We start from the raw sequence: 15131 nt of genomic DNA, 5'->3' as shown, positions 1-15131 counted from the left end.
AGTGAACCATTTTATTGCCAGAAATAAATTCTGGAATAATTTTAAAACTATTTTTTAAAAAAAAAATAATTTTTAAAAGGTGTGTCAAATTTGTCGTGAGTGTTTGTCACCTTTTAGTTCCAATCAGGTAGTATTGCTTAGTGCTTATGCATAGCCTCAATGGGAGGATGGAGCAGTTCTCAGTTTGTGTATGAAGGAAGGTTGGAAAATAAGTAGACACATAGCTGTAATGTTTAAAGTGACTGGGTCAGAGGTAACTGGAGGGAATGTGTTTGTGGAAACTGCTGCTGACACTTGAACCTGAGAAGGGAATGAGAGTCTGAAGGTGGCTTCTCTTTTCAGGTTCTGGACGTCTTATGCTCCCTCTGTGTTTGCCATGGGGTAGCAGTCCGTTCTAACCAGCATCTCATCTGTGACAATCTTCTGCCAGGAAGAGACCTGTTACTGCAGACACGCCTTGTGAACCACGTCAGCAGGTAGGTTCAGAGAGCCAGCGTCGCCAGATTGGTAGCGTAACAAAAAAATGCACGTTCTAGCTTTGTCGCTGAAACATCGTACAGTCTATTTGTTTGATTAGAATCTTTTACATATTTCCCCAGGGAATAGTGTAGGCATTTTTTCTACCCATCAGATGAGATAACAACAATAGATGACCCAAGCAAAATACACATTTATTACAAAAAAATGTATAAGAGCTCTCATTCACGTTCATAGGTAGCCGAATTGCCGTTGTCATCCTCAGGAGCAGTCTGACAATGATACAGGGATATAATTATATATAATTATGTTTTATATCTTCTTAGAACATAACTAAAAACATTATATCCTTCAATACCAATGGTGAAGTGCCTACGATGTATAATAAAGACATTGAATTCAAATGTCCAAACTATAATAAATTCTACAAATAAGCAATAAAACTACATTTTCAGTTAGATCTACCTTCCAAGGTATCAGACATTCACTGGGTACTTTGTGCCAGCCACAATGCCAGGTGCTTTACAAGTATCCTACGCTGCTTGTGTTTGCACAAAGTGTTATTGTTATCTACATTTTATAGATTAAAATGTTGGAACTGGAAATGGAACTCAGGTCTAACTCCAGAGACTGAGCTCTTCACCACCATGTCATAGTGCCTTCCATATACAAAATAATAATTACAACAACAGTAATAAATACAGCTTATAATTAAGGAAATGTTATATGTGATAGTGATAACTTTAATACACTGTGTTTAGCAGCTGTCCAGGAAATACTTGCTACTTCACTCTGGTTCAAACAAAAATGTAGGGTTTAGTGTATATTTCTACGTTGTGATTTTTTAAAAAAGATTGATTTAAGACTTTCTTTGTGGTTCTTTATGTAATAGACCTGTCGTTAATGAGCAGTATTTTCTGAGACGTTCACTAATCCCTAGTATTAACTTAGAGTAAAAGTTCTTCCATAAAATGCAATTAAATACAACTAACTAGAAATTGTTCTTTTCACAGCAAAGCATAGAGAACAACAAAGATGATTAATCACCTTGGTTCATTCACTAAGACTATGACTTGCTTCAGCCTCAAACTCTGTATGACACAGAGCTTAGCTTAGGAAAATGTCTCTATGTCCTGGATTAATAGTAACTCCATTAGGTCCGAGGGCCTGCTGTGCTATCCTGAGTGCCTCCCCTTAAATATGTTTAATGATATAAAATATGCTGAAGAGCAATTAAGAAAAAACAATAGACCCTTGAGTGACATTGCCAAGTTATCCCAGAAGCAAACATCAGTCTCTGAATGTTAACTGTAAGGTTGGCTGTCACTGCAGACTTCAGTGATTGCTTCAGTAATTTGCTGTACTTAAGGAAACATATTTAATATGTAATATATGTCTTTGAGAAGCAGGACTAATTCAGAATAGCACGATGTAAGTTAAGACAATCAAAGTTTTATTCAGATTTTCTCACATGCTATTCCCATCTCTTTAAAGCATGAGACCCAATATTTTTCTGGGTGTCAGCGAAGGGTCTGCGCAGTATAGGAAATGGTACTATGAGTTGATGGTGGACCACACCGAGCCATTTGTGACCGCCGAAGCCACTCACCTGCGAGTGGGCTGGGCTTCAACGGAAGGATACTCGCCCTACCCTGGAGGGGGCGAGGAGTGGGGTGGAAATGGTGTCGGAGATGACCTCTTCTCCTATGGATTTGATGGCCTTCACCTCTGGTCAGGTACGTAGTATCCATTTTCTTTCACAGTGTTTTTGAAGGAAATCTTTTGCCCTCACTGGACATTTCTAGAAGCTATTGGTATTGGTGCTGTTCATATCAGGTACATTTATTTCAGAAACGTAACACTGAAATGTTGAGAGTATTAAGTAAAAAGCAGAATTTCACTAAGGGAAAAAGAAAACTCCTACAATTGTAGTACCTCTCCAAAAGACTTCTTTGCCTTTGAATGGTATACTTCAGAAGTGGCGTTCTGATTCATGAATCAACTGCAAAAACTTAAATGTTTCCTACTTGTCTTAATTGGTATGTGTGAAGCTTTAGCTTCCAATGTAAAAAAGAACCAAAACCAAATCCTGGAAAATAATTGGAATAAATAGACTAAGTTCCATCTTCAGGTGGGTAATGTCATGTCAGGAATTGGTAATTTGTCAAGTGTATTGTGAGGATTCAGCTCATAATAAAATGATGCTTCGTTTCAGACGTGTGGAACGGTTTAAACATGAATGTACAGTTCATTTCACTAGCTACCACCGCTAAGCTTTGATGGTTGAAAGTATATTAAAAATGAGTAATATATAAAAATAAAAATAGTACTCTTTTTTTCAGATTTATTAAAACATGTATTTTGATTGGCTCTATTTAAAAGTTTACCTTTTGATTAGGTAGATATTGGAATTCATTTGGATTCTGCAGACATATGCTTGTATTCAGAAAGCAGCTTTAGAATGAACCTGATATATTTTATAGCACATTTAACATACAGAAAATAGAGAGAGGTTCCTTACATTACAGAAAGCTGAACTTTGCCTCTCATAGGCAAATCAAGTGGTATTCATTTATTAATGCTTTATAGGCCTCATAAATTATGAAAAGAACATTTTTAATTACATTTAATTAAACCTAAGAGTTTATGGTAAGGAATTTATAAAGAAAAGCCCTCCATGTAGTTGTATCGAACAATAATACTTACTAAATTTTTCCTTTCTTTGGTGCCAATAGCTCAGTAGCCTGGAGGAGATGAAGCTGTATGTTGGATATTTCATCTAACCTGTGGGGCACTGGTTGGGACCCAGGCCGTAGTGTGGTGTGTCTTATACACAGGTGTACTGTGCTGATCAGAAGAGAGTCACAGTGCTTGTTCCAGAATTTTTCTACCCACCAAACAAAGGCAAAGAGCCCTACCTTCAGAAGACCTGACAAAGATGAAATAGGGTTAATGTCTGTTTGATAATACATTTATAATATATAATATATAATAACTATTATCTTCAGATATTATCCCCTCTCTCTACCTTCGAGTATCACTCCACACAAAATGGGTCCTCAGGTGAATGAATGAAGCATGTTCACTTGTTTTCCCATTACACAGAGATTAGGGGAAAAACGAAACGAAACATTACACTGGTAAAAAAACAAAAAATACTGAATTGCATCTCATTATTTTAGCCATATAACGCCACTTCACCATTTTCATGTTTGCATTTAGTTTGAAGCTTTTTCTGTCAACACAGAGGAAGAACCCAGAGCTTCTGGAGTTGAAAGTGTATGCAATATGCTTTTCATGGCAAAGTATCTTTTAAACAGAGTGATAAGAGCAACAAAAATATTCAGTGAATCTATGCACGGATCACAGAAAAGAGGATACATTGTGGAATTTCAGGAGAAATTCATCTTGAAACTTTGTATCAGGAGAAAATATTTGACTGTTTTTTCAAATGGCAAGAAAATGTGCAGTCTGCCATGTCTGTAGTTGAAAGCTATGTTCTCTCAAGCCCTGGGATCTATTGCTAATTTTAGATTCAGGATCAACAAAGATAAATCTAAACTAATTGGCTTCTGACTGAGTTTCCGTTGTTAAACCCACTGTAATTCACATAATCTTCTTGGGTTCACTCTCCTATTCCTTTTCTTTTTAATAGTTGAAGTAGAATTTCAAGTATCAACTATCTGTGATTTCTGAGAGAGAACACTTAACTTTTTGTGATTGGAGGGTGGAGATATTCCTTGTAACCAGAATTTGGCTTATCAGCACAAGTTTTGAGCTCTGTCTTCATTTCTTCTTCCCAACTTAAACTTTGCATAGCATTGCTATGTTCCCCTTGTGTGAATGAGAATTGGATTGGGGCAGCGGTCCCCAACCTTTTTGGCACCAGGGACCGGTTTCGTGGAATACAGTTTTTCCACAGATGGGGCTGGGGGGTGGGAGATGGTTCAGGCGGTAATGCGAGTGATGATGGGGAACGGCAGAAGAAGCTTTGCTCGCTCGCTCGCCGGCCTCTCACCTCCTGCTGTGTGGCCGATGCCAGCCCGGGGGGTTGGGGACCCCTGGATTGGGGCATCCACATCCTGTGTTTGTAAGGACCAAAGGTGTGAAAAACCTTGGTGCTTTTGGAGAATTTAAGTATAAAACTGTGGAGGAATGTCGTAGAACAGTATGGGAAAGATGGGTAAGGATTCTCTCACAGGACCTATAAATCAGACCACTGCTGTCTTCCTTTCTGGCTAATGCAGCGAACAGGAATATAGTTCTCATATGGATTTGATCTGAGTTTATGTAAATGCAACCTTAGAATGCTTCCTGGTGGATTCAGCAGTGTGAGTGCCATTGAAACTGTGGACTTAGGCTGGTCACTAGTGACCTTATCTCTCTTACCTGTTTCTTTCAGGCATTGCAAAACAGTTAACCATGGTCCTTCGTATTAACATTATAATATCCCTCAGATTGAGCAATATATTTGGATTATAGTAAATATCTGTTTAATAACATTATCAGCTACAGATCTTGATACAAACAGGGATATAGACCTTAATCTGTGAGTTCTGTTGCTTTTGTATGATTTTTTTAAACAAGCTGGCTTTATTATATCCAGGGAATTCTAGAGGGACCACCTCATAACGAATGTATTGCTTGCAGATTTGAATATTGGTAAAATTTTTAAAAAGTACACATTTTAAAATGTAGATATGCTCTACTACTGGCACTTCAGATATGCTGTTGGTAGAAATCTTGGCATGCTAGAAATTTTAAAAAGGTGTTATAAAAAATGCAAAGCTTGCATCATCAAATCTATTTTTGTCTTTGCTCAACTTGAGAAATTTTGTATGTTGCATTTGTGAGCATGTGTGTTTGGGACGATCTTACCTTCTTGTTTTCCATTGTGCCCATGAGACTAATCGGCCAAGGAGTTATGACACAGTCAAGAATGGGCATAGGTCATAGGCTGGCTAGGGCAAGTAATGACATTTATCAAATATCATTTTCATGCCTCAACTTGTATCCTGCTGTATCCTACTTAAGAAGCCAACCAAGGCCTTGTATGAAATAAATTACAGAACAACAACAAACCAGATGACATGTATTGTCTCTCAATAAACAATGCACAAATGAGCACATGTTCTGCTTTCATTATCCCTTTATATTTTTATTTTATAAAACAAAATGTATTTAATCTTTGAGAAGGGGACTGAAATAAATGCCTGCTGTGTCTGAGACTGTTCTTATAAACCATTAATTTAATCATCATAACAACTCTACGAGGTGATGGCATTTGGTTTACAAGAAATCAAGGTTTATAGAGCTTAAGTAATGTGCTGATGGTCATACAAGTAGTAGGTGATAAAGTAGCAATTTGACTTCAAGCCTTTCCCTAGAGGTTTTCCCCTGACATCATTATATTATCAGCTGTAAGATGATATCAGCATCAAATACCATCCATCTGCATGTAAAAATTTCTGCATGTCAGAAGGTCCGTTTTACAATAAAGATAGCAGCATGGCTCCTGAAAAAAGCAACAGTTTTTTTGGTAAAGGAGTTGACATATAACATTAATATGCATTCAAGATTTAGTCTAGTCCAGTACCGTTCGGTGATTGTCACTGCCTATTCAGATCTTTAACTCGGGTTCTGAAGATGATTCTCTGAGATAAAGATGCATTACCCTCCTTAATGTGTTTCCCCATAGGTTGTATTGCCCGTACTGTCAGCTCACCAAACCAGCATCTGTTGAGAACTGATGATGTCATCAGTTGCTGTTTAGATCTAAGTGCCCCAAGCATCTCCTTCCGAATTAACGGACAACCTGTTCAAGGCATGTTTGAGAATTTCAACATTGATGGCCTCTTCTTTCCAGTTGTCAGTTTCTCTGCGGGAATCAAGTTAGTATCTCTATGTTTTTTGGTCTGTTTGCCTTCGCACTTCTCATTCTTTCATGGAAGACTGCCCTGCCATCACACTTGCTTTGCTAACCTTCTCTCTCTCACTCCTGGGCGTCCGTCCACAGGGCATTTTGCCCCTTCCTCGAAGGGTGAAGATAAGATTCACCTAAGAGGGGAATCTCAGGAGGCTGAATCCTTTGTTCATATATCCAACCATTTAGATATGCAATCTGCTGACTATCCCTCTATCCTGTGTTCCTGAAATATTTCAAGTCCATTTAAGTTCACTTTTTTATTTAATAAGGGTAAATAAACAATGTTGCATTAAAAATACCATTTGTTTTCTCATATTTATTTTCATTAATTTTTCTTTTCATTACATTCTGCTACCCTACTCCAAACCCCCTAATTTCTACAGAAACCACATGTTTTTTGGTTGATCAGGTCAAGATGACTCCTTTCCATGGCACCCTCTACCTGCTATACTTGTAAATTATCTGCCTGTGGTCAGCTGGGTCAAGGTGGTTTCCCCTAACCCTTTGCTTTTTTGCTACTACCAGATGGAAGAGAAATTAAAGTGATAATTTAGTATATTGAAGTATCATTTGAGTCCCCTTTAAGGAATTTCACAGGGAAATTGGACCGTGACTGTTTTTTCTTTTTATCAGATCTCATCCAGCCCTGCAATTTTAAGTACACAGATATTTAGATCAAGTCTTTTCTTTGTCTGTTGATTATTTGGGCACCTTGAGACATTAAATGACCAAATACTATGAACAGGTATTTCATTCACATAGGAATATGGTGCATATGCTTTTATTATTTCTCCAGAGAGTGATAAATTTTTGCTGAGCCATTAACATAATTTAATCAGGTTTTACTTTTATGATTAGAGGCTCTTAATCTCTAAGGTACTGACATTATGGTGGTACTTAGGGAAAAAAATGTGGCTTCTGACAAAGCTAATTTTGTACTCATAATTTATTCCTCGTATTTTGCTGATTAGGAAAATTTTCTGTATGCCAGAGATTTAACCGACCCCAACATGCATCCTTTTCAGGGTACGCTTTCTGCTTGGGGGGAGACATGGAGAATTTAAGTTCCTTCCTCCGCCCGGGTATGCTCCTTGTTATGAAGCTGTTCTGCCAAAAGAAAAGTTGAAAGTGGAACACAGCCGAGAGTACAAGCAAGAAAGGACTTATACACGGGACCTCCTGGGTCCCACAGTTTCCCTGACACAAGCCGCCTTCACACCGATCCCCGTGGATACCAGCCAGGTACCCAGATCGTCAGCTCTGATGGCAACGTTTGAATTGCAGTCATTCCCATATGCAGTGGCTTTCAAACTTTTGACTGCAACCCATACGAATGCATTTTACAGTGATACAATTTATATGTATAATTGGTTTCATAAACTAATGCTTACCCTTACCATGTCCACTTAGCCATTTGCCTAGTCTATTCTATTTTGTTTTTTAAGGGGGGTTTCAAGCCAGTAAATTGACTTTATAATGTACTAATGGGCCACAACCTGAGGTAATGCATACTAATTTTAGAGTGTTGTTTTTTTACCTAGGGTAGTGGTGGAGTTTTCAATTTCTTCTCCCATCTAGATACACTTGGCATTTTGAAGTGATGTAACTGACTTTTATCTTGGGTAGAGATTGAGATCGTGAGCTCTAGGGTTATGATCAAAATGCCTGGGATCGAATGTGTGCTCTGGGACTCGAGAAAATTACTCGTCACATTCATTGGGATGTTCAGAGTACGTTTGACATAGTTAATAAATAACACATTGGCACAATACTTTGCAAATAAGTACCCAAGCAGTGTTAGCAGTTACTCTTGCTTTTCTCTTTCATAGACTTGCAAGTATCCTGACATTGACAATGAATTAAGTATTGCTCTGTTTGAATGGTGAAGTAACTTCATTCCGGTTGGTTAGATATTCATAGTTTGTGCATTAGCTTTTGAGGATCAGAGAAATGTCTGAAGTCTGAAATAGAATTAATAGCAGGCCTCAGAAGCTTCCGTTGTTTGGTTCCTTGAACCATATTTCTTGTCTCTCCCGGCTGGCTTTGTATATGATGCAGTAACGTAAACAAACAAGCTTTGTTCATGGCTAAAATTCAGTTTGTGTTGCCGTCGCTGGAACGCGGCAGGGTGTGTGTGGTGCTACCAGAGTTGAGTGGTAAGCACGATTGGAGGATGGAGATGGGCTGGAATGGACAGTGGGAGATGGGCTGGAGTGGACGGCGGGAGATGGGCTGGAGTGGACGGCGGGAGATGGGCTGGAGTGGACGGCGGGAGATGGGCTGGAGTGGACGGCGGGAGATGGGCTGGGGTGGACGGCGGGAGATGGGCGGGAGTGGACGGCAGGAGATGGGCGGGAGTGGACAGCGGGAGATGGGCTGGAGTGGACAGTGGGACTCTGGTGTCGCTAGCACGTTTAGGATGTCCTGAGCCCTGGATAACCTCTACTGTTTGGAGGGAAGGAGACAGGGATGGCCTGCCGCCTGTGGAAACTCTGCCACATCCACGGGCGTGGTGGGCAGTTGCCTGCTCTCTGTGTTGAGGGACTGCTTGTGGGGCACGTGCCAGTGCATCGCCAGGTGTGCACAGCCAACCCGTCACCTGGAAAACCATTTTGTGTTATGAAGAGGCCGTTGAACTTCCCCTTTTTAATGGGAACAGGTTCAGATTTTTTCCCCTGAGGCTTATATTTGGAAACCACTAAAAGTAACAGAGTTAAGGGAACACATAAATCACTGCCATCAGATATTTCTAGACGCAGAGAGCCCGCGGATTATCTTTTGGTCGCTGAATTGCCTTCTTTCTAGCCGGTGGGTGCTGGCCAGGTTGGTTTAAGAACTCTGGGATGATTTCTGTTTTTAAATAATGCGTATTCTGGTGGTTGTACCAAATCCATGAGGACTTTTTTCTTAATGATGGCTGCCCTCAACAATACTCTGTTTTCTTTCTTTCTAACTTTCATTCATAATTTCCCCCAATTTACCTATTAATTGCTTAGGTACCTAGTTGTACAACTTTAGAATAGATGGTTTGGAACCTTGTTATATGATTATATTTTAATGGTTGATGAGACTATGTTATTTGGTTCCACTCACAGTGAGGACGATCAATGCTGCATTTTCTTGCATTTCTTTCTGATGTGTTTTTCCTTTTCTTTTTTTCAATTTTAGATTGTGTTGCCTCCCCACCTGGAGAGGATAAGAGAAAAACTGGCAGAGAATATCCATGAACTCTGGGTTATGAATAAAATCGAACTTGGCTGGCAGTATGGTCCGGTACATAATTTTGTGATTTATTTTTAGATTCTGTTAATACATCTTTCTGAAAACATAACTTCTCACTCATCCTGCTACGTGGTGACATGAGTCGATCCGATTGATTTTTTTTCCCCTACACTTTAGTTTTTGGGCATTTTTTCTTTACGAGCGGGAATGACATTAGTGGCGGGTTCTTTGAAGGATGGCTTAGTTGCCTAGACAATTGAAAAGTTATCAATCTTCAGGCTGAAAGTTACATTTTTAAATCAAGGTTAACATATACAGACAATAGGCATTGATTTCTAAGGAACTCAGGAAAAAACTGAAATTGAAAACTGAAAATGGAAAGAAGTCAATTTTCTCTCCTCCTCCGATGTTTCACTTCTTTTAGTCCCAGTTGTAAGTAGCAGTGTAAGTCCTCTTGGCAAAGATTCAAGTCGGTTTCGTAAGTGGAAGAGAGGCTGAGAAATAATGACTGCATGCGTTTCCAAATGATTATTTTTCAGAGAACTTTACCTGTAGTTTTTACCTGTAGAGTTTACCGTTTATCAATAAAATTTAGATGAAATAAAACCAAAACAACTTCCCGTGTAATCCCAGTGTAGCATATATCATTTTTTAGCAGGACTGTGGCAACATTTTCATTTTTATGATATTAATAGCCTAAGTATCCGAAAGGTTGTAACACTTTTTTATATTTGACTGAATATAGAAATGAGTGTATTCAGCCAGTCATATTTTATTACATTGAGCTTTGAATAATGACATTTATTATTAGTATTAGTGATAATACCATATGATACTTTATACTAATTAGTATGTTTGTTTATTTAGAGCTTTGCCTTTTTACATATACTCCCAATTACAAGTATGAGGTTAATTTTCCTAACAGCACACTGGGCTGTGTGTTATTATTTCAGTTTGACCAGTGATGTCACAGCTGGGGATTCTCATAGAGCTGTCAAATGCCCTGACAGCTAGTTAGCAGCTGTGCTAAGACTAGGATGTATGTTCTCTAGCTTCTAGTGCAGAATTGTTTTTCACTATTATGACTTACTGATGCATGATCAGAAAATGGGATCCTTTCATTAATTGAGTAATGGATAGACAGTTGTCAAATCAGCAAGCACTTACAAAGTTACCTTGTTAAGTATATAGTTTTGTGCTATATTCATTGACTTTTAAAAATAGAGGAAATGAATAAATGCTAGATAAGATATTTTCCGTCAGTTAAAGTCAGTAAGAGGAGAGAGATCATAAAGGTGTACCTAGTCAACTGCCAGAGGAGTTACTGACAGAATTTACCACAAGATTCCAAGATGAGGCAGAGATTTGAGTTATGGACAAAATTTGGAGAAAGATAATTACAGGCTAGGATTTAAAAACATCTCATAACAACTCCCCTCCAAAAAAAAAAAACCCGTACGGTAACAGGAACTGTTTAACAGGCTTATGCGCAAGAAAGATGATTTCTATTGCAAGCTTCTAAAGGTTGCCTAAATGATTACGTTCTACAGTGAACTTCCTTATGTTTCTTCTTTTAAAAAAAGAGGAGATATAAGGTCTCATTATTATCTATTTTTTCAGTTAAATCCAGTTCATTTCAATACCATACCTTCTATTGCTGCTAGTCTGTAGATGCTGAAAGAGAATACGGTGCCCCGGAGCCATCCTGATTGCTGCCGGTTATCCTTTACCTGGTCCTGGCTGGTTAAAGCAACCTTGGGCTTTATGTTTATTGGGCCTCCAGGGTGGAGATTAAGCACTCAGTCTGTTGCTGTAGTGCTGGCACCTGGCACCTTTCCTGGGACAAGGAACATACTCAAATACTTGCTGCTAGAACGAAACGGTTGTTTTCTTAGGGCTCATTCTGGGCAAGCACAGCTCCAGGTATCATATCAGAGGGTCAGCAATTTGGGAGAGTCTCAAACTGACACGTGAGGAGATTTCACATGGTTCTACCATGTAACAATTGACCTTGTGTCCTGCTTCTTTTACAAGGGCTTTCCTAATAAAACTCCTTTCAGATAAGTGGCCACCATCCCTGACTTGATGATCTCTGTTAGTCTAGACTTAGGTACATGCCTGTTATTGAGACTAATTCCATAAATTCTTTGACATTTTAAATGAAATGTTCAACTGTGTTTTACTTTAGAGCAGTTTGAACTGTTGAATAAGTTGGGGTTTTTTGTTTGTTTTTACTTTTTGGAAAGAACTTAGTTTCTTTAAATGTCTTTGCGATGTGTTTCACAGGAGCATCATGTAAGAGCTCTATTTTATGGAATAACATCAGACCTCTCCATTCAGGCATTCGTGTGTCCCTTTTACCTAGTATTCGCCTGATGTGCTTGGTACTGGGGTCACCAAATTGAAAAGACCTTGTTTTAGTCAATTTGCCTTTTTTAAGAGCTTCTGGTTTAGCTGAGTGATAGATACACAAACAGTTACAAGCTAAGTACTGTAGTGGAGATGCTAACTGTGAGGGAGGAATATTTACAGCTTGTCTGGTGAAATCAGGGAGGGCTTCCAGGAGGTGGTAAATATTTGCTCTGCTGTTTTTGTGGAAGAGCAGTGAGCCTGGAGGCAGGAAAAGGGGTCAGGGAGAGGACTCAGGTGGCCCAGGTGAGAGGTTGTGAGTTTCCCAATTGTGTGCCAGCAGTGGGGCTGGAGAGACATGACTGCAGATGTTTTGAAGTTCCACTATGGGATGTGGATAAGAGAGGGAAGGAAATCTGGGTAGATTTCTGGTTTTAGCTTGGACACCCGAGAGGATGATGGGGTCAGTTACTCTCTGGAGTAGAGAATAGAGGAGAAGTGGAAATTACATGAACGCAGATTAAATTATCTCCGGAATTGGACATGTTCATTTTTACCTTTATGTTTAGAATTTGTTGTTACATTTTGTAACTCTAGATTTCATTTCCAAAGTTACACACTTGAATAAGTAAACTATATGCTTTTGTGTAAGTCCTGTTCATTTGCAATGATCACTGGAAAGAAAGGAATAACTATCTTGTTTTTAACTTGGCGACTCCTGAAAACTTAAAAAAAAATTCTTACTAGTGTTTACCTACTTTTTATGTGGCATTTATAAAGCCTGGTAATTATTACCATGAAGTAATTTGTTCCCTGACAACATATGGCTGTGATCGTGGTGTCACCACGGCAGTAATGCCTGTGTAATTTAGGTCTCTAAGAAGATAAAAGCCTAATTACTAATGCAAGGGTACAGAACATCTTTCTCATTAATTCATCCCTAAAATCTTGAATTTAGTTTATTCTGATTGCTAATCCACTTTTTCAAGGATTAATCTGAAAAATGACTGTGGGATGTTAACTGACTTTGGTAAAGCGCTGGAGTGATTTGTGAGAGCAGTAGTAGCTTACATGGGGTGAGATGAACAACTGGAACCACCTCCAAGAGTTTGTATCAATCAGTCATGATGTTAATTGATGTCTCTAATCTGTTTGGCTCTAAACACGTAAAACTTCCCGCACATCAAAACTAAGTGATTACTATACCTTCTTACCTAGAATTCATTTCATTTTACAAAATATTTGTTCCGTGCCTGCCATGTACCTGGCATGTTCTAGGTGTTGGGAACACATTGTCAAAAAGCAAAAGAGATCAAATTCCTGTTCCTTTGGTCATACATTCTAGTTGCAGGGAGATAGACAGTAATGCAATAAATGAAGACCTAGCCTGTTAGCAGGTGGTAACTGTTACGGGAAAAAAAAGAGTAGGGTGAGTGGGCAGACTGGCATATTAGGAAGACGGGCAGGATGAGCCTCATTGAGAAAGTAAGATTGAAGCAAATGCTGGAAGTTGCTGGGAGAGTGGGCATGGGGGATGGACACTGGGGCCAGGAACGGTGCCAAATGGAAGACATCAGGAAGCCCAGACAACGCCAGGCTTGACCACTGACCTCGAATATTAGCCGTGCCTGGGAGATGACGGAGGCAGCTTAGCTGGGGTGATGGTCTGGGTTCCCCTTCTTGCTACCCCCTTCGCTTTCCTCCATGCAATTAGATCACCATCGCTAGTATCTGACCTTAGAAACTACTATATGTCGATATCCTGTTCTGTTTCAGGTTAGAGATGACAATAAGAGACAGCACCCGTGTCTGGTGGAGTTCTCCAAGCTGCCTGAACAGGAACGCAATTACAATTTACAGATGTCGCTTGAGACCCTGAAGTGAGTGTCCTAAATTTCCTATTTTCCTATCTGTATTACACGAAAGAAACCAAGTGTTGATATTATGCTTTAATTCATTTTAATTCTGGTTAGAAATTTCCATAATGCATTGGTAAATTGAATCAGTATTTGTTTGGAACAGACTTTGAGCATATTACTCTATGTCTTTGTGCTCTATGTAAGTATTTCTCGAAGAGTATTCTACAGATGTTTATGGGTATTTCGGAATACAAGGACTTTGGCATTGGATGCAGTGCCCCTCAGAGAGTCAGTCATAAATTGTTACCAGTGTGTGACTAGGTAAATAAAAGTTTGAACAAGTGTTTAGAAATTTTTATACCAATTTAAGTATTGCGTTGAGCTTTGAATAATGGCATTTATTATTAGTGTTAGTGGTAATACCATATGATACTTTATACTAATTAGTATGTTTATTTATTTAGAGCTTTGCCTTTTCACATACACTCTCACTTAACAGGTATTGGGTTAATCTTCCTAGCAGCACACTGGACTGAGTGTTATTATTTCAGATTTACCAGTGATGTCACAGCCGGGGATTCTCATAGAGCTGTCAAATGCCCTGACAGCTTGTTAGTAGCTGTGCTAGGACTGGGGTCCAGCTTCTCTAGCTTCTAGTCTAGAACAGTTTTTCACCATAAGACTTGGTGATGCATGATCAGAAAATGGGGTCCTTTCCTTAACTCAGTAATGGTTAGACAACTGTCAAATCAGCAAGTACTTAGGAAGTACTTTATTAAGTATATAGTTTTGCGCTTTTCCATCCTTGATGGCCTCAAAGAACTGGATTTGTTCCAATAGGTCACTTATCTCAAAACCTGCTTATATTAGGAATAAACCAATACTTTTGTCCTTTTTCTGTTTTGTTTCAGTTTTGTTAAGTGCAAAGAGCTAGTTCTATTGAAGTTATTTTACCAAAGACCCAGAACATAAAACTTAGACACTGTTTCAAATTCTAGGATTTGGGTCCAGGTATATATCTTCAAAGATCTGGTAGTGATTTTCCTTATGAAAATTAACAAATTGGGCCTAGAATGAGTTTAGGTTCTACTAGTAACTTAAAAGGAAAAGGAGTATATACAAATCGAGTGAATTGAGAAACCACTACAGGTAAAAAATGACAAAGCTTGCCTGTAATAAGGAATGCAGAACACATCACTGCGACCTCCTCTTCAGGGTCTCCTGTCTTCCTTTGTGGTCTTGATGTGAAGCTTGTACATTTAGCTTGCTAATTCACGGCAACCCATTATTTGCCCATC

The 15131-nt window shown here is 39.0% G+C and overlaps 1 protein-coding gene and 1 long non-coding RNA gene across 8 annotated transcripts in view; one reads left to right on the top strand and one right to left on the bottom strand.

Annotated features, from left to right (window-relative positions):
• Positions 1-15131, top strand: part of RYR2 (ryanodine receptor 2) — a 732481-nt gene that overhangs the window by 410111 nt on the left and 307239 nt on the right. For all 7 annotated transcript variants that reach the window (XM_082425485.1, XM_082425482.1, XM_082425483.1 and 4 more), the window contains 6 exons: positions 343-476; positions 1972-2213; positions 6176-6368; positions 7429-7645; positions 9572-9676; positions 13751-13854. In XM_082425485.1, the coding sequence (XP_082281611.1) occupies positions 343-476; positions 1972-2213; positions 6176-6368; positions 7429-7645; positions 9572-9676; positions 13751-13854 (995 nt within the window). The remainder of the gene's footprint in view (positions 1-342; positions 477-1971; positions 2214-6175; positions 6369-7428; positions 7646-9571; positions 9677-13750; positions 13855-15131) is intronic.
• Positions 1-15131, bottom strand: part of LOC309643169 — a 241475-nt gene that overhangs the window by 141099 nt on the left and 85245 nt on the right. The gene's annotated exons all lie outside the window — the stretch shown is intronic.

The sequence above is a fragment of the Balaenoptera physalus genome, assembly GCF_965194825.1.
Source record: "Balaenoptera physalus genome assembly, chromosome: 14".
Taxonomy (NCBI): domain Eukaryota; kingdom Metazoa; phylum Chordata; class Mammalia; order Artiodactyla; family Balaenopteridae; genus Balaenoptera; species Balaenoptera physalus.
This window is presented reverse-complemented; position numbering and strand designations above follow the sequence as displayed.